Raw genomic sequence first — 25135 nt, forward strand, 5'->3', positions numbered from 1 at the left:
GCCCTAATAGAAAAATTCAGCAACAATTTTGACATATTTTTCTGTAGCCTGATGTCCTACTAAAGAGGACAATTGTGAAAACATGAAAAGTGAGCAGACATCATATTTTTATTTTGTGTTGAAGTTGTGGTTTATTTAAGTTAAATACACAGTGCAAAGTGTTAAAAGGCGCTCTTTATTTACAAACCGAAACTGCAGACTCATGCTCCTAAAACAACTTAGTATCTCAGTCAATGTTTCTGAACTGACGTACACTTCTGCTACAGTTTGCCTCACCACATGGAAGGCCTTGCTTGTGTAAAGGCAGGGACTACAGGAGGCATGACATATGGGGTCTGGATTTGAGGCAGGTTGACTTCTGCACCCCATGATTTGTGGCTTATCGTATCTGTCACTTTCTACATCTGTGTCCATGGTGTAAAACAGCATTTTGCATATGGTCTATATGGCCTGCTATCTTGATCAAAAATGAATTTAGCATTCTAGGTTCTGCTGAACATCTATTTTGGTAGGACTGTGGATAGATGATACACATTGTCAGAAGTGTTTTAAAATATTTTTAAAATATTTGTTTTGCCATAACCTTAACTAAATGACATTAACTTACAGTACCATTTGTTTTATGAACAACAAGGACAAAAATTATATAGCCTTATGTTACAAATTCTTTTGTTATAATTTGCTCTTGTCTAAATCTGAAGTTGATGTAGGCACAGGAGATACAGCACTTCCTGTATGTGCTGTATGTGGATCAAAACCATCTTCATCACAGCCTTTCAGACAAGAAACAATATTTATATTTAGAATGTTTTGAAATTTTCATATACAGAACCTGTAATAGTCAAAAGTAACAGTTAATTTGTATGCATAATTTTATCCCACATCTTAGCTGTTGCTTTTAGTTTCCTCTATGGGTATCTTACTCAAACCCTTAGCATCAAACAAAACATCTACTCTCCAATGTGTTCATCCCAAACTGAGCTGTTTTTGCAGATTTGTCTCAAAATCAGAAACAAAAAAGTAACAAAACTTTAAACAGAACTTTTTCTTTCTGTTTAACTTTTGATAATGGTGATGTAAAAGCTTGAGCCCTAAAGTTAGACCCAGTGTACAAGTGTTCTGTAGTGATATATTCTAGAAATATTTCTCAAATACATATATATATATAGCCCCCCAGCCTATTATAGATTGAAAATAAATTGAATCCATTGATCAGGGCACCAGATTCCTTTAAAATAACAGTTGGAAAGAATCAGTTAAGAAGAATGAATCAATCTTTCCACCAGCAAGCACAACTAGATGAAAAGCAAGTGCCACGCAAGCTGTGAAAACTGCTACATACGTCCTGATATATGATGGCCCTTGCAGTGTATGGAGTTTATGTTGTGCTTAAGCTTATACTCTGAATGTAACACTAAATGTAGTTTAGTTAAAAGTGTTCGTCTGCTCTTGCTAGAAATATATTTCTAATCACACTTCTGACGGAAGTGCTCAAATTAATCTGGTCTTTTATAGCTAAATCTCCAATCTCCAGGCCTCTGTGCTTGCCCTCTTGCACCAGATTTTTTTCAGATACTAACAATCTCATAAATTGCCTGCATTTAATTTGGTGTATTGCCAGCAAAGGGATTATTTTAGTTATTAATCCCAAAGTCCAGTTATATCAGTGTGCAGTGTGAACATTTGAGTGAGAAATGCCAGTGTTTCCATCTGTCCTCTCTCCCAGTCACTCTTTCTGAAATTACTCCCTGTCTGTCACTGTTTTTTTTTTTCTTTTTTTCAGCTTATTTAGCTATTTTGGTCAAATATATGGATATTTAATGTTTCTTAATTTTTTTTAAACTGTTTAAAATATATGCCAACTTTCTTATAATCAAAGCATCACTGGAATCATGGAAGTCAAGAAGAAATACATTAAAGATTTGTTCAGAATATGTCATTATTATTTTTGTTTACTGAATGATTTTTTTCTTTTTTTATTTATTTATTTATTTATTTATTTTTTTTTTTTTTTTACCTTTTTCCCCCCTAAAATTGTTTTAGTGTTTAAATTTTCCAAAATAAGAAATAATAGGAGTTTGAGTGTCAGGGAGATAATTTTCAGTTCTACAGTATGTACGGTAAAAAAACAAATCACTTAAAATGGACCTAAAATCTTAAAATAACAAATACATTTATTTCTTAATAAAACACACTGTGTGTGACAATAGTCTTCAGACAACGTTTCCCACTCTTCTTGTGAGAGATCATGGTTTACACCAAGTGAGATGACTAGACTACTGATTGATTTTAACACTCTTCCCATCAGCAGAATTATTTCACTTTGTTATAGTGTGTTAGGTTTAATTTCTTCTATCATTGCAGGCCATATCATTCCAACAACAGTAACAATATGATTTATTACGCCACCCTAATGAGAAGTGTTGTTTCGATGAACACCTTACAGATGAGAAGATTGTCATAGATCTCACAGACAATAGAATGAATGCAGACGTCATTAAAAGAAGAAATTTTTCCCCATTTCCCTTTTCTGTCTTTTTGTAGATATCCAGGAGTTTTATGAGGTGACCCTGTTGAACACTCAGAAGAGTAGTGAGCAGAAGCTGGAGGAGGTGAACCACATGGCAGAGCAGTGGGAACATTCGACCATTAACTCATCAACAACACACCCACAACCAGCCTGCACACAGCCAGAGGTAAGAGATAGGGGATACTTGGACATATGCATGTTGCCTGGTCTTTACAGATTGCACATATGGTGGATGGATTAAGAATCTTTCAGATGTACTGATCAAACTCAGTTCCGCTTGTGTAAGTGAGGAGGTAGTCCCTGTATGGTCGCAGTTTACTGCTCTGATCCTTGCAGCACACCTTCATATGCCTACTATAACTGAAGTCTGTCAGTCTATCTTTCCAAACTAGTTTTAATCACAGCCACATGCACTAAATGCACAAAATTTAATTAAACCAAATGTTAATATTAATTCTACATGAATAAAATTGAACAATACCTTTCGTACATGCACCACTAAAGAGATTTTGATGGAAATTAGTCAGTGTCATGCCGGGTCGTTGTGTCAAGCCTGCTTTTTGTGTCATGCCTCGTCCTTGTCATGTGCTCATGAATTTATTTATTTATTTATTTTTTGCGCCAAGTGTCCTTGTTTACCTCCTGTGTCCTGCCACTGCACGTACAAGCTCCTCAAGTTCACAAATGCATCTTATTTCCCTCAGGCATGTAAGGTTGTCCAGTATTGAGTAGTTGGTCATTTTGCTAAACCTTATATTAGGTTTGTGGTTTTAGTTATTGTATTTGTCTCTAGATCAAATTATCCATTATCTGTATTTTGTTCTAATGTATGCTTATTTGTATTTCCTGTATCTCTCTTGTTCATGTTTCTGTGTTTTCTAGTTTGCATGGGTTTCGTGTTTGTTTTTAATGACCACTTTAGCTCTTTAGCTGGTTTACATTCATTGCCATGTTCATCATGCCTCAGTGACAATCAGCAAGAAATAAAGCGTAAATCGACAACAAAGTCCAAGGAGATTGATGCAGAGATTTGAATAACACAGCACCCAGACAATACTGGCAAATAAATAATATCAGAAATCGGGTAACATGGTGGCTGCCACAGCCTATGAGAAGTTTGATATGTTCTCCATGTGTCTGTGTGGGTTTTCTCCAGGTGCTCTGGTTTCCTCCCAATGTACAAAAACATGTGTGTAGATGGACTAGCTATTAAAAATGTCTGTATGTGTGAGGCTATGAATGAATGTGTGAGTGTATTGCCCTCTGATGGCCTGGCCTCATGTCCAGGGTGTGTTCCTGCCTTGTGCCCTGTGATTCAGGGTAGGCTTTGAACCCCCTGTGACCCTGAACAAGATAAAGTGGCTGAGGAAAATAAATTAATCAATGAATATCACTGGTTTTAATTACCTAGATATGGTCATTTTTTGACATTGGAATGCACCACTTGAAGTGCTAGTAGAGCTAGGATGTATCAAAGCTTGAAACTCGTCATCATCACCTAGAGAACTTAGTCTGGATAGCAATGAATCTCCACTACAGGAAGCCACATTATCTCTTTGTCTCAGACTTTGTTTTTGGCATGGCTGGTTGTGTTATTATTGTTGTGCAGTAGCATGTATAATCTAAGGCTCTGGTTTTTTACTTGTAAGTATGAGCAAAGTTGTCACGTTGAAGAGAGAAAAATAAACTGCTTGCTCCTGAGTTTTAGAAAAAAAAGTCATGACAATGCCCAGAGGTCTTGAGCAAATAATTGGCCTTGCTTAATTGGATGCAGTGTAGTAAAGTCTATAAAATGTTAAATGAGCACACTAAGAAAGGCCTGTGTGAAGAAATGTTCATGCTTAATCTGTATGTCTAATAGTTATAGTGTGAATTATGCGAGTGTTGTCCTTTTTAAATTTAGAATTCACGTCTTACAGTTTCAGCACTTTAATACAGCCTGTTTGTTTCATGATTAAAAGATACTTATAAGCTTTTACATATTCACATAAAATACAAATGTGGTTAGTGTGTCATGAAAAGATATTACAATATTAATAATACTAACAATCATTGAGAAAGGCATATATTCAAACGTCTTCTTTCTATTATTATTATTATTTATTTATTATTATTTTTTTTTCCTGTAGCTGACACCAGGTACAGTAGCCTTGCTTACAGCTATAAGAAACACATTCTCCCATTAATGAACTTTGGTTTATTGGGAGTAGAATATCCCGTAACTTACTAATTTAACTCTACTGTATTAGGCTTTGAATTAACTGTTGGATCATATGTATTATTTTTTCTTAGTTACATGGTGCAGAGTAACAAATACTTGAATAGTGATTTCAGTGCCCGAATACTGAAATGTTTAACTAACTACCAGTGCACGTTCCTATCACACAGACATGTTTAAATATTTTGGGTTTTTGCTTCTTTGAAGTGTAGCTTATTTATGAAGGTAGAATGAGAAGCTGCTGCAGAAGTTGTACCAACTTCTTTTTCTGTTCAGAATTTGTCTCCTGACAACCTCCTCGAAAACAAAGAGTAAATTTCATCACCTCTCTCTGCCATCCCTACTTTAACACAGCTCTTATTTCATTTTCCACCATGAAATATTCTCTCTTATAGCATCCTAAAAGTTGCGAGGAACTTTAACATCCGTTAAACATTAACATTTAACATTTAAAGCTTTTTTTGCCTTCACTGCCTGTCTGTGAGTGTCTTCTGCAGTGATGTATGTTCGGAAAGCAGGAAAGCTACATTCTAATTAAGGAAAACAGAAGCAGCACTGGCTCTTTGAGGTGTACAAATGGCTGCATCTGTAAACCTGACACAACTGCTAAACAACACTCTCTGTTCTCAGAGGACCCTTTCTGAGCGTTAGCAATAGGACTGGACCAAGATGTTTATGAGTTGCATAAAATACCTTATGTACTGCTGTTTACATGGTCAGTCTCAGTTTTTGCAGTTATAATTATTTTAATATTTCTGTATATATTGTGTTATGTCCTCTTTACTTTTAAGAGTGCCACTCTTTTTTAAAGTATTTAAATATATATACATTAGTAATTTTAAAGTCATCCATGAATTTTTAAAGTTGTTATAGTTACTAAAATGTTAACACAATAAATCATAATAAGTCTTAAGCCCACTTAAATTAATTTTTTTGTTATGAGCCTGTGACAGTAGGCTTGCTTGTAAATAGCAAGAGGTTCCACTGTTGTTTTTTTTCTTTCGATACAGCCGAATATATTTCTAGCTACTTTATAGCCTTGGATTTACTTATCACTGAAGTAGGTAGAGTACGAGTAATATGAGTAACATCAGCACTGGAGAACGCCTGTGAGAGACTATACTAGACAGCACTCATGGGAGAGATACAGATAAATCAATAAAATGCTGTAGTGCTCTGGAGCTAGTGAGCTACATTTGCAGAGAAGAAACACACGACTACCAGAAAATGTTTCATGTTCAGGTTCAGGAACATGAACCTTGAACAGTCCAGATAATATTTACTTGTAACACATGGTAAGCTTAGTTTCACCGCACTAAACCATGGCAGTCAAACTGATCATATCTTATGCGTGTATACATATTTTGTTTGTGTGTAAATGGCTATAGTCAACCAAGATTCACCTTGCTTTCCATACGTTCAGGAGATGTGATTATATATTGTGCATTCATGATTAATGCAACCAGTTTCTGATGGGACAGTGATTATTTTAGAGGTTGTCAAAGTTGAGAGAGTGTTTTCAAACATGTTTTAACAAACTGATTAGTCACCTTTTTTTGTGGGTCACACTTTTCTTGCTTTTTGTAAACTTTAACCTTAAAGTTTTTTTTTACATTTTTAAATAAGTGCATTGGCAGATATTTCATGCACACTCTATATATTCACTGGCTGAAAATAATTTAAAAAATATTGTTTTGTGATATAATTTTAAAGTCTGGCATTGTTTGATGCCTATTCTGCCATTTTAACCACTAGGGGGGGCTAACTCTGTGTGTACTCTTCACCCCAGCACATTCTCTCACACTCTCAGAGGACTAAGCAGCCATACCTTGATTTTTGTTTTTAATAATATCATTCAATAGGATGCCAGACCTTACACATGTAGAACACTGCAGCTTAAAAGTAAACAATTCCATAACCATGTAAGAGTCTTTATAACTTATAAACAAATATAAAACTATAACAAATAATCATATTTATAAAAATGAGGCAAGAACCAGTGATGCTGTTTAACACACCAAAAACTTCTCCAGGTTTTCACCAATAGGAGTCAAAACAGCATTTTCTGGAGAACCAGGAGTCTGGTTTTCAGCTTTTGTATGCAGTCACACACATTTTTGTAAGGTAAATAGATGCAGGTATGAAAGATTTATCCAATGCAATACATGCCATGATTCAATTTAATTCTGATGTCAAAAAAAAAACAAATCATTATTTTTATTCTGTCATTCCAGCACAATGGTTTTGACAGAGGCCTGTCTCCCATGCAGCATGTGTGATCAGTGTTAAACAGGCCATGCATGCTATGTAAAAATAGCCCAGGGACAAACATGGCAAACAGCTCAACAGAGGATCAGCGCTGATAGGTGGCCTGGAATGGGGTTATTTTGGCACTTTTTAATTGCTCACTAGTCTTGCCCTTAGTCTTGCACCTATTATGATCTTTCCCTTGCCTCAAGACAGTGGTTCCCAAACTTTTTCTGCCGTGACCCCCTTTTGTAGATGAGAATATATTCTGTTTAAGATATGCCTCCATCATATTTTCTTGTTTTCCCTTTGGAAGTTGTGGCTTGAGAAAACTCATCATCAAAACTCATCATTGAGAAAACTCATTTTTCTTTATGGAACCAAAAGCGGTTCTTTTATGGCATTGCTTAAAGAACCCTTTGTAGCATCTTTATTTTTAAGCGGGCACCAGCATGTCATAAATTAACACACAAAGCAATTTGAGGCAAGTGTGTTGTGGTTTGCATGATGCTATTAACTGGGGCATAGTTTTCTATTATATGTGTGGTACATTAACCTTGTAATTCCTCTTCAAAAGGGCATGAATTTCAGACTCCAAACATGTTTGGTTTACTGCTTAGTTGGAGAACATGTAAATGTATTTATTTCATTGAAGTATTACTTTGTTAACAACTAATCAGTTACTGGACTGATAATGTTTGTTTTAACTTTCTTTACTCATGGATTTCAGTAAAAACTTAATTTACATTTGCAGTTCTGTACTACTTTGTTTTAGTGTTAGTTTCCGATGTGTACTGGCCCCAGAGACATACGTCGCTAAGCGTGTAACGGCTTAGAACTTAACTAAAAATTCTTATGTAGCTGATAAGAGAAGAAAGCTTGCATTACAGTCAGCATTGTCTGCGGCCCTGTGCTACAAACATTTCATATTTTGGCCAATTCAAATGCAGAGCGTCTTTTATTTATTTGAAAAAAACATCATGGTCAAACTTTTTAACAAAACCACTTTTGTGTTTTGTTCAATGCACAGGTGATAGAGAAGAACCACGTTGAACTGAGTGTGGAGGAATCAGCAGCTGACAACAACACAAATGCAGAAGTGAGTGCTGTTTTCTGCCATATGTTGTGGCCAATACAAGCACTAAACTAATGCAAAGGCCCACACAAACAGCCACACTAATGCTAGACTAAAGACTACCACATCACTTACTGGTGTAATATATGCAAAACAAATGGACACATGATTGCTGTTGAGTATGGATAAAGCTTCACACCTCCTCATCCAGTGTAAAAAGCAACAGATTGTGAGCCTGCAGTGTTTACAGTGGGAACAGCCTTTGCAAAGCAGCCTGAGATGTTTCTCCAGATGCTGTTTTCTGTAGATTCTTTTTTTGGTGGATGCTTATTGGAAGGGATACGAAATTTGTTTCTTATTGGTGGCTTTCTTAAGAGTTCCTGTACCAGGCTGTAATCTCATCTCACTTGATGCACTCATACATTTTTTGCTGCTAACAATTAGGTAGCTGAAATACTAATTGGTACTTTGACTGCATTTTAAAAACCCATAGTCTTATATCATTTCTAATCTGCATTTACTATTATCTACTATGCATATGATGAAATACTATGAGAAAATGTCCATCATTGAACCTGTTGACTCAAATGTTTCACTGTGCCCTGAGAGAGATTGTCCTCACTACTTGTCTTTAGCTTAGGAACTGGATTTCTCTAAAGCTGCTTTGCGACAAAAGCAGTTGTAAAAAGCTCTATTCTACCACATTTGAAGTGAACTGAAATAATTTTTCTATACATTATTCTTTCTCATATTCACACATACACACGCGCACACACATTTTTAATACGCATACTCACACTGAGCTCTGTTAATTACTAAACACTAAACAGCATGTCATCAGCAGCAGGCCTGTGGAGTGTGCAGAGGAACAAACAAGTTCTCCAGATTTAGAGAAGCATTTTGTTTCATTTAAAACATCTGCCTCGGCACTAACAGCTCGTTGTTTATCTCCTGTCTTGCAGGTGTGGGTGGAACATGTTTTTGCTCCGATGATTGTGAAACAAATGCTTTAATTTCCATCATGCCACAGGCATGGGCATGTGTTTTATATATCTATAGCTCACTTTGTCTCTTTTGCTGAAATGTGGTTAGTTCGGAGGATTTGAAATTTGTTAAGTTGATGGATACAGGCATAATGGAATTATGACATAATGTAATATGCGGCTAATGTGGGGCATTTTGTTTCTAGGGAAGACTTGAGAGTACTGCAGTGTGTGTGTGTGTGTGTGTGTGTGTGTGTGTGTGTGTGTGAAAGACAGAGAGAATAAGCTGTAATTAGTGAGCTGATGCACTGTGTGGATCCTAAGAAACTGGCTGGCTTTGACATGTAGCCCAGCAGTGTGACTGATGCTTCTGGTTGAGAGGCTGCAGTCTATGCTATTAGCGTGTTACTAATGATCGAGGATTGAGCTGTGTGTGCACTCGTGTGCAAATCTGTATTGTGTGTGTATGTGTGTGGTTGCCATTTGGATTCTTCTCTGTAGTTTGACTCTTTACCAGGAGGCGTGTGGATCTGCAGTAATTGCCACCTCTTGCCCACACACACAGCACTGATGCCTTCACTGCTCACACCCTGCATCAGACACACGTGTACAGACACAAATATACACAGATACACATGCACATAATATATGAATATACGAATATATACAAACATACTGTATACATGTTAGAGACCACCTTTCATTTAATTTCCCATCATCTTCCATGTATCTACGCTAGTCCTAGATACAGTCTATATTTGTAGAACTACAAAACGGAAGCTACAGAACAAAATAAACTGCAGTGAGGAATTCATAATGAGTATATATTCAAGGCACGTAATTTAAAAACAAGTTTGTGAATATACTTGTATATACATCACACTTCCATCTCTCTCACTGTCTCTCTCTCTCTCTCTCTCTCTCTTTCTCTCTCAACTGCAGAGGCCAGCTGTACTGAATGCTTCAGCTGTTTGTATTTGTTTCATTCTCCTTTTCACCTCATGCTCCCTTAATTCTAACAGGTCAAAGCATTATATTTTTCGACAGCCACCTGTTTTAGGTATATCTTGGTTAGGAAACACAAAGTACCAACACATTTTATCGGAACTGCAGGCAAACACAATGCCATATCGATCTGAAGCAGTGCCAACGCATGTCATACAATATTCACATGACACTGTTGCTTGAGGTACTTGTCCTAAAAACACACACATATATACACACACTCTGGGTCAAGGCTTTTTGCCTCATTCAAGCCCACTGATGCTAGTGTAGTGACTAGTTGTGTGCTGTTGCTGTTTGTCTGCCTCCTATAGAAAATGAGCTTACAGAATAAGAGCATTTATGAGGAAGGCCCAGTGTTATTGTTTGTTACTGTGGATAAGAAAGCATGGTGTAATTTAATATGAAATTTGAAAAGGAGGTTCATTAGGAATAGAATATAACTTGGTTATTTTTGTGCATACACTACAGAAAAGGCTTACATTTAAACCTCTTTTTTTTTTTACACCAAAGCCTGTCAATACACTATATAATTAAAATGATATTATTAATTACATATATTTGAATATAATTGCATACATGTTATATAAAAATAACAGTAGTAACTTTAGTCTAGACAAGTAAGTCATTTTATTTTCTGTATAGAAATGTTTGTTGCTTTTGGTCTTTGTCTCTCTTTGCTTTTATTTTGAAAATGGCACAAACAGAGCTGCCTTTACTGACTAATGGTACTTGTAGACTCGTTTTTAATTATGGTAGGCTAAGCTTCTCTGTCGCTGGCCTCAAACTGCATGCTGAGAAAGAATAACAGTAATTCAGCTTACTCTAAGTTGAACTACCAAGGTGTTGAATTATCCATTTCCTGTTTGAGTGCACAGATTTGTGGTAGTGGTGTTTCTGAGTTTCTGTGATAATCCTAGCAAAGAGGATCATTTTATTTACTTTAATAGATACTGTACAGGGTTAGAATCTCCCCTGCTTGTTAGATATTTGAATCTTGTTAAAACAGTACTAAAGGTACATTCAAAATCATACTAATATGTCATTGTCCAGACAATGTGCAAAACATGTCACAAAATAAAATCTGTCTGTTTTTGTGGGAAAATGTTTGTGGTCTGAAGGAAGTTAAAACACTCTGTCTCCATAATGTGATCACTTAAAGCAGCTTCCAGATCCATCTGCTGAACAGCTTAGTGTGTGTGTGTGTGTGTGTGTGTTTATGCGCGCATGTGTGTGTAGAGTGGCCATTGCATGACTGTATCTGTGTGACTGAATGCAGAAATGAAAGCAGTGATAAAGGTTTTTTTTTGCGATGAACTGGAGCCAGAACTGACTGAACACATCAAGTCCAGACAGCAGGTAAGACACTAATAAATGCTGGGATAGACACAGCTGAATGTGTTGGACACAAATGTTGGAACCTCATTAGCCTTTTATAAAAAAAAAACTGTAAACTGTAAAACATTCATTAATATTTGGTTTATGTGTGTATGTGTATATATCTGTCTATAGATAGATAGATAGTCATTAACGTTCTTAATGTTTTTTCCATGCCATGAAGATTTAATGTTGGGCCAAACTATAAGGCCCACAATTACAGCAAATGATAACATGCAAATAGTTTAACAAAAATAGTTTTGACTACATTTTCTGATAATTGAGTATACGCAGTTGTTTTGTTTAGTTAGTATGTAAACAATGTGATCTAACAAATCTAACATTCTGGATTTACTTCAGTTTAGATTGTAAACTATATATGTATACTTTATTTGTAATAATCAGCTGTGCTTTATTGCTGCAGTGCTTATTGATCACAAATTCTGATCTGAATGAGTATACATGCTCAGCCTGTGTAACCAACAAAGGAAACTGTGTGCATCTTGATTTTGCTTTTGCCAGTGGAGGTGTATGTGCTGTAACTCTATTGGAAGCTAATGTAAATGTACAGCTTTCTTTATCTGAGACCTAGTAGTGGGCCTTTTGGTTTACTGATTTCCTGCTGTATTTTTTTATAATATTTTTGCTATTTGAACTATGTGCCGCTACTGGTTGATTATTTGCTTTACTTTGAATTTGATGTTTAAGCTACCTCTTGCTGTGTGTAGCAGGCAGCAGCATAAATCAGCTTTTACTGCCAATAGTTTTTCCATTTACTGTTGTCCTCTTTGCCATGATAATATCCAAAGCAGATGTGATGGCTTAAGATAGGAAGATATCCAGACAGATTCATGGAGCAGTGTGTATTACTGTGTTTCTTATTCTTTGCAGTTTGGAGTTAAGAGGTCAGGTTCTGTATATCTTTGCAGTTTGTACGGTAGTGTTGCACAATTTACAAGCAACATGGCCTCAGCTCTGCCTTTTCAGTGCTGCACAATATGTTGATCAGATTAGGGGCTTTTTGGGTGATATTTAGGCTGTTTGTGTGGCTCCAGTTTGCAGCAAATTGCTCACTGAGAATGTGCAAACCTAGAGAGAGAATGGCAAAGAAAGAAGGGGACTAAGAGGAATGCAGAATAACCTCACCTCACTATCATTCATGCCTGAAGCCTCAGGGGTCTGTAAAAAACCTCAGTGCTGTGTGTGTGTGTGTGTGTGTGTGTAAAGGGAGCTCCCTGACTCTGCGGGGAGATATTGCTTTCAAATTAAAACTTTGTTTTAAAATGCAAAGACGCTATAGACCTTAAGGCTTATTATAAATAAGTTGTTTTAAAACAGATTCAGGCCATTTGTTCCTTATTTCATTCAAACTAATTTGCAATGTTTCTGCATTGTAGGCTCATTCTTCTCCTTGCCTTTGCCTTTTTAGCTCAGGAAAGAAGCAGGCTGTTTGGGTATTCTCATGGTGCAGAACTTTGCCAATATTCCTATTATTTATTTATTTATTTAGGATATACTCAAGGTCAAACATTGCCATTCAGACAGTCTTTGAAATCTGTTTCAGCTGTGCAATGGGCCCTGTAGGATCTCCACTTCCAGCCATTGATTTCTCTGCAGAGCTTCTATGTCTTGTCTCAGCCTCTGATTATTAAAGGTGGAAGACCACCAAAGAGCCCTTATTGTACATTTTTATTAATCTTTGGGGGCTGCTTAAATATAGGGGATTCTTGCAATATCATTGTTGAGGAGTGTAGCTAATACTCTAATATTAAAAGAAGAACAAACTTTTCTTTGATGGGTGCTCAGAAGTTAATGTGAAGCACATTCTTTAGACTTACAGAATTCTTTCAGTTGCATTGCGTGTTGCTCCATAGACAACAATGGAAAACAAACCACAGTAGGATTCTTTTAAAAGACATTAACTAGACATTGTCTTTCCATTCTCTATTAATCCCTGAATGTACAATTTAGCAAAGGTTTCCTCACTGTTCACTAACTCATTGGGCTGTTTTCATGCTGGAAAAAGTCTGGTGTTTGTACTCAATAAATGAGAAACAAATAAAATGGTGTGGGCCTAAAAAACAAAACATTACTCCAGCCAATCAGAAACAGGCTGTGCTTGTGCTTGTGCACAGGGGAAGGGAAGGAGTAGGGCTGAATTCATTATCAAGGCATTATCAAAGATAGATGTCTGAGAAACTGACTTTTAGATTCTATAGCAACCTCAGACCTTTGAAAAGCATGAAAGAAGATGAGGACATTGCTCAGTTTCTGCTCCATAAGTGGGTACCATTGACTTATGTTTGCTGTTTCACAGATACAGCAAGTTGCATTAATTAACTTGAAATGGACATCTAAATAGCTAATTTTGCATAAAATACACACACATGATGAATCCATAATCGTATACAGCATCTTTAATCTTCCATGAAAATATAGAAACTTACCTTTCCCTAAAACCATTTTTGGCTTTTGATTTCAGGCTCCAACATACAAGTAAAAACATTATTAACTAATAATTCCATATTTCACCCTCACTCCCACCTATTATGTAAAAGCAGATACTTGATGCTATGTGTCACTCTGAAATGTAACTCTCTTGTGAATGGGAAAGCTAAATTGCTGTGAGTGGGCAGTGTGACATCACAACCATAAAAAACAAAAAAACAACAAAAATATATATATATATATATATTTGCAATTATGACAGAAAACATTTTGAAAAAAATATTTAAATATTACATAAAAATGTGGTTTTTTTTCCAAGACACAAGCATTTTAACATGCAAAAACATGCCCACACACACACACACACACACAGAGAAACACACAGATGCATATCTCCAAGGGCAGAGCACATGGGAGGCTGGGGCTGCTGTGGTGAGAGGCGGGGAGGTAGGGATATGTGAGAGTGGATTCTCTGTGCAGTCGTCTACTCTGAAGGAGGTGGGACGCTCTGTGTTTGCAGCAGCAGCCTCCCTTTCTCTCTCCCTCTATTTCCCACTCTATCGCTCTCTCGCGCTCTCTCTCTCTCGCTCGCTCGCTCTCATGCTCTCTGTTTGAAAGGCAACTGTCCCGTGTGGCTGTGTTCAGCCTGAGCTGCAGCGTGTGCTCCTGCTAACATGATGCGTGCTTCCACTGCTGCTGCTGTTGCACGTAGCTGTGTGGAGGAGTGCTCCAGTCTGTGGCAGCCTGCCGGGCTCCGTTGACGCTAGCCTTCTGTCTGTGCCTTAGCTTTTCTCTCCTCTCCTCTACTCTCCTCTTCCATCCTCCCCACTCTACTCCACTTCACTCCTTCCCGTTCCTCTGTTCAGACTCAATTAGTGGCCATGAATGGAAATCTCAGCTGAGCTGTTTAGCTCATAATGGATTGCCTATGTATTGTCACAACTAAGGTAAGGAGCAACGTGAGCGAGAGAGGCAACTGGAGTGAGAGTGATTGAGCGAGTGATGCAGAGAAAGAGAGGGAAGAAGCTCTTTGTGAGCTGTCAGCTTCTGTGCATTTGTCATAGCTGCAGTGTATTGCTGTGTGGAAATGTTGCTATGGAGTTTGTGTATGTATTATGTCTGTGAATTCTGTGTCTCTTACGTGGATTTGAATTTGACTGCTTGTTTCTTTCTTTTTCTGTGCATCTTTAAATATGTGTATATGTGTCCATATGTACAGGTGCGGCATTCTTTATTGTTGACTCGTATTTGCTATCAGTGGAGGAACTTATGAGAACTCAGTGTTGACAATCAGTAGCCACTCTTATATGCTGTTAGCACTCTTGGGCAGTAGGGCTAAATGAATAATTGCAGTTTGAAAGAGTACAATTCTCAACTCACATGAGCTACAATAGTATTTTGTCTTACTAATATAACACTTCTTTGCTTCATATATAGAACATAAGCATATTTATATCACAGTTGCAGTATTGTTCCGATAAACCACAGGTTTCATCAGATTGTTTGGCCCTCTTAACGGTGTTATAGACTTTTCAGCCTTTGTTTTGGGGTTTTGATTTACTTTGTTGTCTCCAATATGTGTGAGGTGTCTTCCAGCTGTTCATCCATATACCATACTGAAGGTATATGGCCATGTGTGTACATGTAATATAGAAGAGCTGTAGCTATTACTTTCTAACAGCATGTATTTCATTGAGGTGTACAGTGTGAGCGATGAGAAACAGAACTGCTGTTTCCTCCCACTCAACACATACTTGTATACTGAGCCCATTCACTCAGAGAGAGAGAGAGAGAAAGAGAGAGAGAGAGAGAGAGAGAGAGCTTAATACCTGCTGCGTGTTACCTGAGTCTCTCTATCTTTGTTTCCTGAGTATTCTGAGAGCTGAAACATGAATGCTTACTTCCATGTTTGTTTGATGTGTGTTAAGAAAACCCCACTGATGCTAATGTAAACATTGGAATGCACATTCTGAGTGTACCATCTGAAAGGAATTTCTAATGCTGCTGTTTTTAAATAGCGATTATACTGCGAGAGGGGCTCTCTCTCTGTTTAAACCTCAACCATGTTGTTGGAGGCAGTGTAGGTATGTGAAGCACTTGTGTAAAGTATTGTGCTCAGTAATATGCCATATTTGTGCACTGTGAGATACCATGCACATCTGGCCTGAACAGAGAGGACGAGGATGTGGAGACTCGAACTGTGACTTCTCATAGCACACTATAAACTAGCAGTTGGATTTTTTAGAGTGCTAATTTGCATATTAACAACCAGTGATATTTTGTGCAGCCTTACAGTGCTTTAGGATTCAACAAAATGGCTCAGAGAATAAAACACTCAAAAAGACTTTCATACAACTAGAATCTGAAGTAAATGTGCATTCAGAATCACTGGAACCACTTCAAGTAATTATGCTGCTTAGCATGGCAATGGCTTCTTTGTTAGGCTATCACTAGTCACAGACAACATTTGTGAAGGGCCATGTTTATAGCTGAATAGTTTGTGTTTCGAGACAGCATGACCATTTCTTAACACATCCAAGTATTCTACTCAACTCTTAAAATGTTTTACAGTTCATAAATTGATGTTCTTCCAATATTTTGTGTATAATTTGAATGAAGGAAAAACATGACTATTTTTTACTCATGCATATTTGACTAGTGCAGAACTAAATGACTGATTGAGTATGCTGTGTGACATGAATGTGCTGTAGTAGTTTGCTGATTATTTGTGAACTTTAAATATCAGAATATTCACTCTGTACGATTACATATTTTTACATTGCCATAAAAAAAACCCATAATACACTCAACCCATTATTTACTTCAGTTTGATTAGATTCTCATTGCTAGGGTCACGGTTCCATATTCCCATTTTACTAGTAAGACTGGATTTTGGAGGTGAGAGGAGATTGGTGTAAAACATGTGTGCTGCAGTGTGTTATTGATTGGTGCAGGTATCTTTGCAAATTTGCTTTTCAAACAAGGAAGTAACATTAGGTGGTACAATTAATAGAATGTTAGTTTTGTACAGTGCATAGTGATATTTCCACAGTGGGCATTGTTATAGTGTTGCAACATGATATCACAGTTTTGCAATGCATTGTTACGCACCTACAATATAATGGTATCACAATGTGCTTTTACACTCCTGCTATTGTTTCTAGAATTCACATTTTGGTGTGTGTTATTTAATGATGCATTTAATGAACTGAAGTCTTGGTTAAATTTTAAATGAGTGTTTTGGATCCTAAAGATGATAGAGGGAGTTTACACTTTAAAATATCAGTGAAATGTGTTTGATTGAAAAGTATGCATCACCATAATATATATTACATGAAGTCATATTGCCAAGTGTAAGTTAAATGCTATAACATGGCATTTAAAATATATTTATTATACAAAATTTAAATACATTTTACTTTTTTTTCAGTGTAGTGTATTGCTTTTGTCTAAAGTGATTATTGCTGGACTGCCTCCCGGGCCGGCTTAGAAGAGGCATTTTCTCTTACTGACTGACTCCTAATGAATGAAACACGAATGCACGAGTAGGAATGTTATTTCACCTTCTGCTGTTAGCCATATTTCACAAGGTAGCACTACTACACCTTCTGTTGTTAGTTCAGCCATTTTTCACATAGCGATTTTCCACCAATGAGGAAGCGGAACGGTTCCAGTTTGTGAACTAAGTTTGGAACAATTTGGTGCATTTCCACCGACATAAACTGGTTCTAGAACCAGAAAATTTTGTTCCCAGCTGGGACCAAAACAGAATAGGTTCTTCAGCGCAAACAGTGGCTTCGTACGTGGACATGGGAAGATTCAGTAACTCAAGACAGATTTCTGAGCCTCATATACAGCATTATTGTCTAGTGGAGCTGGATGGGGCCATTCACCATGTTTAATATAAATAAATATTAGGAAAGAAACCAGGAACACGCTCTGTTTGTGTGTTATTCTGGGGCTGTGTTTGCCATGCGCATTGCCCAGAGTCTCGACTCAGTGTTGGTTACTTTTTTTTGTTGTTGTTCACAAGCTCAGCAGGACGGCTCAGAACTCGGCAGCATTTACACACACATTATATATCACAGAGAGAGGAGGACTGCTGAATTTGTCTTATTTCATGTGAGTGTGTGTCTTTGCCTGAAATAATGTAAAGGGAAGTGCTGGGAAGTGACTTTTGTAGCATTATTGTGTTTATAAATCTCCATATAACTGGGCACAGCCACTTAAATTTTACGTGCTTTAACTTGTTAAATTGAATAAGTAAGTAATTGTGATGCTTAAAATCAACTAAATGTTCTTGGTCTTCTTTGTCTTTGTTGTTAAATAAAATGAACAAGAAAAACACTGATGCCTGTGTTATATTTTATGAAGAAAATGTGCTCCTTTTTTCATTTCTGCATTAATTAGTCCTGCCCTCCATATTTTCTCTACAACATAATCATATAATAAAAAACACATGTAAACAAAGGCATTGATATGAAGCACCAAAGTTTCTCCAGACCTTCCAATGACAAGGGTATGCATTTTGTGCTTTCCTGTTTTAGAAATGCCAGAAACACCTCTGTGACAATGGCTATATGGCTAATGATGGTCTGGCAAAACTAGGCTTGCCTAGTCTTGTTTATCTAAACCTGGATTTGTTTTCCTTTCTGTGTTCTATTATACTCAAAAGTGTCCATAGGTGTGAATGTGCGAGTGTATGTCGCCCTGTGAAGGACTGGCGCCCCCCCAGGGTGTGTTCCCGCCTTGTGCCCAGTGTTTCCGGTTAGGCTCCGGACCGACCACGACCCTGAACTGTATAAGCAATTACAGACAATGAATGTATTCTGCTGCCACTTCCATCTGACGTTCTTTTAGCCTTATATGTGCACATTTTCAAGCTTATTCATTGAGCTGAGGAGGCTTTTATACTTGTGAAGCCCAATTCAGTCAGTCTAAAGAAGATGAATCATCATTCATGTGGTTACTTCTGACATGTGGAAGAAGGCATTTGACAGAGCCAAGTTAGCTTTGCTTTCTTTCTCTCTCTCTCTCTCTCTCTCTCTCTCTCTCTTTCTCTCTCTCACACACACACACATACACACACAACACAACACAACACAAGGGCCCCTGCAATGTTTAAAAAGTTTAGACCTCTTTATGGTGTTGATATAGGGAAACAAGGAGGGATCATATTGCCAAATTTTGCAAAAATGATTCTGATAAAAGAATCTGTAATGGTTCTGTTCAGGGAAAATGTGCACAGCCTGCACACTTGCTACCCACTGGAAGAGAGGATGGTATTTATCTAGAGAGAGGGAGGCAGAGTTGGCCCAGAGGAGTATGAGGAATCTTCAGATGGAAAGAACAGAAACATTAAGAGTGAAAGTCCTGGGCTGCAGAGAAACGCTCTGTATCTTATATATGTAGAATATATGTAGACTTGCCGGTTTATAATGTCAGCTTTATGAGTTAATTACTGTAAGAGCTTATGTCTTACAGCATTCATTGGTTATTTATTAAGATTCATCAAAACTGGCCACAGCCCATTGATATTACTCTGTGTATCCAGTCTCTCTCCTTTCCCTTACTGCAGCTACAGCGGTGACCAGATATTATTTGTCTGAAGGACTAATATCTGAAACTTAAGGGAAACAGTCACTTTTAAGGTGATGTCTCATGCTAAAAACACATGAACATGTCTTTTTTGGTCAGTGAGAGGATTCAATTTGCCAAGAATCACCACAGTGACAACCCAAACATGATGTAAGATATTCACTAAGTCAGCCAGTTCAGACAGAAAGAGTCTAACATTCATAGACTCACATAACTTCCAACTGACAAACAAACATTTTCAGACAAGTAATATTAGAACTAGCCTGGGCAATTAATGGAGCGGTATATGTATTATATCAGCTTGTAAAAGACTTTCCATTTTAAATGTGAGCATGCCTATTAAGATATATTGTATTTTTCTATGAATTATGAGCCATGAAATTGATGAACAACTGATTTAAATTCATTCATACTCATACTTGGCCGTATACCACAAAGAACAATATTCTAACGGAATGTTTTCGTAATACTTTTCAGTAAATATTTTGTTTATCAAAATATAATAATGAAAAAAAGTAATACAACTCATTCATATTATTATTATTTGTGTTAAATACATAGCACCAAACTACAGTAGTAGTATGGCTCAAGTTACACTGCACTGCTAAGTATGGCTTTAAATGTTCACGCTTCCAACAATGAGCCTTTATTACCAACACTACAGACCGCCTTATTTTGTCATTGTTGCCATGTTGTTTTAAAAGAAAGAGAATATTAACTGTAAAAAGTTAAGTATATTGAATCTTACTACAACAAATCATTTTAATGTCTTTTTTTTTTTATTATTTTTCATCTCCTAGTGTCAACATAATATAACAGGGGATATATTATATCAAATTTTCCAAAAGTTATCACAGTTCTATGGTGTCTTAATGAAAGGTTTGTGACATGCTTTGGCCAAAATACCACATTTTCTTCAAACACTTTATCTTGCACTGGGTCTGGAGCCTGCTTGAAATCACTGGGTGCAAGCGCACAGGGTCTAACATACTCGCACAGTCACTCCAACACTTTTGCACAGCCAATTCACCTATCCACAGCAGTGTATTAGATTGGAAGGGAACCTAGGCAGGCAGGCAGTCACCCGAGGCAGGTTTTAAACCCAGAATCCCAGGACTCTGGAAATGTCTGACAGCAACACTGCCCATTATGCCACTATGTTCCCCTAGATTTCATTATATATATTCAGTACTCTTATTTCTCCATGCTTGTACTTTTTTTTTGTTATATACAGTGTGTGGGATGGTAGGAGTTCCACCATGTTTAAATGGAACAATTATTGACTTCTCATTATTTAATTGAACTCTGTCTAAATTGCCCTCTTGCCCTTTCTTGACTGTTCCTGCAGATGAAATTTTGGCTTTCTGAAGAACAAGTTACATATAGCCTGTGTACTGTGCAACCAGGGTAAGGTTTGTACAGTTTATTTAAATGAGAAAACAAATAAAAAAACTTTTTTGGATTCAAAACAAAATTCATTGTATACCATATTAAATAAGTAGTCCAACCAAGAGAGAAAAAAAAAATAAATTATTACAATTTCCATAGGTTTTGATGATATTCAGATGTATTCACCCAGCCTTTCTCAAAAGTTGATCCAGCAAAAATAATACAGCAATTGAACTATCCATGGTCCATCCCTTCATCTCTACTTCATGGATCTTGTTTCACAGGCTTTAAAGAACGTTGCCAACCTAATGGGAACTTTGAAAAGTCAATGATACTTTTTATACATACCTATATGTACATACCTGAGTCCATTATTCTACTTTTCCTGGGTATTAAAGACTTGAATGACCCTTGTTCTAGTTGGCTGCCATTTATTGTTTCCCATTCAGAAATCAGTCCAAAAAATCAGTCTAAAAAATATATTTGTACATCAGCTGAATGTGTGAATCTGAGATTTTAATTGAGCATTAATTTGGAGCAGGCAGTTCTAACGTTCTTGTTGCTTAGCTTCTGTCAATGAAGCCTATGGACAGGGGAAGTTATGAAACCAATTTTCCAAATGTGGTAAAAACTGAAAGTAAAATAAAAGCTTATAAAGCATAGACCTACTAAAGCAATAAAGTGAAGTCTGTTGATGACATGGATGCAAATATATTTAGATCAAAATACACAGTAAAATCAAGATAATTCAAAGTCTCTATGAACAATGGAAATGATTTAATTACAGATGTTGTAAATTTTCATTGATTTCATGTGAATAATTGACATAACACAAGTACAGTAAATAATACTAAATGTCTTGATCCTGGTTAGTTTATCCCTGGGGCCTCCAAATAATATACTGTATATGTTTTTTCCCCCTGTATTCAATGAATCGCCCAATGCAGAATCACACCTTGTGGCCATCTCCTCTTCAGCATTTGTTGTGTTTTGTTACAGCCATCTCAGTGATTTACAGCTTTTATCCAATAAAGCTGTTATCAGTATGTTTGTTTTCTATGTTTATTTTCTGTTGATGTTACTGTGTGTTTTCCATCTATTTTAAGTCGAAAGTCTTTATGGTGACCCAGATCCTTTACTTCAGTCAACATCATCTCTCTCTCTCTCCTTCTTTTCTACCCCTCCTCTATTCTTCTGGGTAGAGTTTAAGTTATGTAATGGATTGGTTGGGTTAGTGCTAGAAGAAAAGGTCTCCCACACAAGTGTATCTAGTGAACGCTCCTGATGATGTGTAGCAGTGTGTCAGTATTGCAGTACCATAGCTATTTTTTGCTGGTTTGTCAGAAATGATGTAATGATGACATTCTGCTCTTTCCAAAGGAGGGCAGCTTCACCAGCCAGGATATCTGCTCTTCTCTCCTCTCCTCTCCTCTGTGGTGTGGTAGCTGAAGGTCACATAATCCTTCCCTCTCACCCTGGGAAATGTTCATTGATTTCTCTGTCTCTGAACCAGACACACACAGGCACACAAAATTTACACTCAATCAAATAGTTCATTCAGTCAAATGGAGGCGTCATTGTGAATAGTTTACAGTGCCCACACATTCTGGAAAGTTTTTCTCCTTATCATAACTTTTGTGTTTAGTTGTTGAATGTGGTGTGATAGCTGTCAGAATCCTGTCCATGGAAATAATACAATACGTTTTCTGTGATCATGCCTTTCTGTTTCTAATCATAACAAAGTTCATCAACAAAAGAGTTTTCAACACAAGTTTGAGGGGTTTGTCATCAACATAATTGTCTCTGAATTTACAGTATATTAGTGGCTGATATTCAATTCAGATCAGTTCAGTTTTACTTGCACAAAGCAGCTTCACAGCAATCTGGGGCCAAGCCTTCCTAGAGAAAGCCAAGATTGATAGTGGCAAGGAAAACTCCCTTATTTCAAGAGGAAGAAAACTTAAAGAGGAACCTCATTCAAAGGGGGAACCCATCCTCTTCAGGTTGACACTGAAGCAAATAACTAAACAATGTCAGATAGAAATAATGGAGAGCAATGTTTAATGTGAAAACGAGAGTTGTGAGTGTAGAACACATGCTCAGTGTTACTGTGGGAGTGGATTAAACTGGTTTAAAGTTCATTCGGGTTCATGCACAGCCATGCTGTATCGTTCCGCTGTTAAAGAATAAAGGCCAGGATCGAGTGCAGCAAGTGGGTAGCAGGTTGTAGGGGGGGATACAGGTAGGGACAGCACCAGGGCAGAACAGCAGGATCAGGGCATGTTGGTGAAGGGATACAGGAAGAAGGAAAACATAGAGGAAATATAAATGAAGTGTGGAATTTAACAGGTAGCCACTGCAGGGATGAGAGAACTTGGTTAATATGGTCGATTTGTTTAGCTCTTTTGAGCTATCCGTCTGCTATTCTGACCTAATTAAAGCCTTTTTAGTGCAAGAATAGCATTGCAATAGTCCAGCCTTGAGGTTATGAATGCATGCACTATCCTCTTGTCATCATTTAGATAGTATGTGTCGAAGTTTGGCAATATTACATAAATGGAAGAAAGTGGTTTTAACTGTTTTGGATATGTGGGTGCCGAATGAGAGTCAAGTCAAAAACAACTCCTACAATTGTAATGGTGTTACTTGGTATCTGAGGAATCATCTAGTTTATTGGCAGCATATCTTTCTAGTAGACAAATTTTTGTATTATCTGAGTTTAGCAGGAGAAGATTAGACAATCTGTAATTTTATTTAGACAGACTATAACCTTGTTTTCCAGCCTTTACTATCTAGTTTTTGTCCAAAGTATAGTGGGAGGATTTGTTATTCAAATTAACAAAGTGGTCAGTCAAATAGGATTTACATTTTACTTCTTACAAGGTTTTACCATCTATTGTGTACTATCCCATATCCTATGGTTACAAATGCAGCACTAAGATGATGCAGCACCAGGGCAGAGATACAGTCCCTATCAAGTGAAAGGTAGGTTTTTTGGTTGCTCTTTTTGAAGCTGTTTCAATGCTGTGTTTGGGTCTAAATCCAGGCTGATAAACTTCATGAATATTATTGTTTGAAAGGTAGGTGCACAGCTGCTGTTACAGCACCTATTGGAGATTTGAGATCAGCTTGTAATTTGCAAGCTCAAGAGGGCCAAGATATTTAGGTCTGTATTTAATGCTGAGGGATGAGTTGAGCATAGCATTTTTTAAATAGATGAAACGAATGATGATTTGGCTTTTTTAAAGATATTCTAGTATGTGCTGCCATTCAATTTGGAAACTTTCTAATACTGACTCTAATATGCCTGTTTTAGAATATGTGTGTGATCATTATACCATGGTACAGGCTTTTTCTACCCTATTATTCGTGAAACAGTTTACCCTTTCATGCTTCATATGTTCTTCTCTCAAATTTGACCCTAAAAAAGACTATAGCCATTAAATTTACTAGCATTCAATACTGATGTGTTCATATCTGCCACAACCTGGTGTAAATTATTGGTCATTATTATTGGGCCAAAAATTCCTCATTGGTATGTTATCACACTTCTTTAATATGTGTTTTTGACTTGTAATTTTTGACTTGACTTTTAACTTGTATATTTTTTGCACAAAGTATTGGAAGTGCTCTTTGTTTTCTGTTTTCATTGTTTGCTGGTAGGTATTGTGAATCTCTGAGGCTCTTTACATAGCTGGAGCCAGGAAATTTCTACTAAATCTGCCACCCTGAGCACCTGCTGCTTGAAGAACATTTACAATGACAGAGAATGTACATTGGTGACAGAGAGAGTGAAATAATGTTTGTGATTGCAAGTGGGCAGCCAACAAAATAAGTGTGTGTGTGTGTGTAAAAAAAAAAAAAAAAAAAACATTAAAAGCAAGGACAGCTGACCTGATGTAAGAGAAAAAGATTTAATTTTTGTTACTCTAAGTCTAAATTTCCAAATCTGATATAGGATGTAAATACCATTGACGTTCCTGTCCAAACAGTCTCTATATATGAATAACAAAGCTGCAAACACAACTTATGTCAGACAGTGAGAGAGTATGTGAGTGAGTGAGTTTAATGCCAGCTCCATGAGGTGCCTCAGTTTTTCAGTTTTTCTGTAGCATCAGCAGTGTTACTTAAGATGATGGTAATTGTTCAATTATGTATAGTCATGTAGTAAATAAGTTTGATTAGATAAAAAGACTAGCTATGGCCCTGGAGGTCCTTGTATGACATTAATTAACACTATGATTGAGGTCATGTTAGGTAATGAGAAG

General features: G+C 37.0%; 1 protein-coding gene across 17 annotated transcripts in view; it reads left to right on the forward strand.

Annotated features, from left to right (window-relative positions):
* Positions 1-25135, forward strand: part of dlg2 (discs, large homolog 2 (Drosophila)) — a 248182-nt gene that overhangs the window by 25946 nt on the left and 197101 nt on the right. For 16 of the 17 annotated variants that reach the window (XR_010796099.1, XM_066651051.1, XM_066651057.1 and 13 more), the window contains 2 exons: positions 2545-2696; positions 8026-8094. Coding sequence is in view for 16 of the 17 variants with exons in the window: in XM_066651051.1 (XP_066507148.1) it covers positions 2545-2696; positions 8026-8094 (221 nt within the window). In the remaining variant the exon portion in view is untranslated. Of the gene's footprint in view, positions 1-2544; positions 2697-8025; positions 8095-14725; positions 14828-25135 lie in introns of those variants that run through there. The other variant, XM_066651064.1, reaches the window with a different exon arrangement.

The sequence above is a fragment of the Hoplias malabaricus genome, chromosome 18, assembly GCF_029633855.1.
Source record: "Hoplias malabaricus isolate fHopMal1 chromosome 18, fHopMal1.hap1, whole genome shotgun sequence".
Lineage (NCBI taxonomy): Eukaryota > Metazoa > Chordata > Actinopteri > Characiformes > Erythrinidae > Hoplias > Hoplias malabaricus.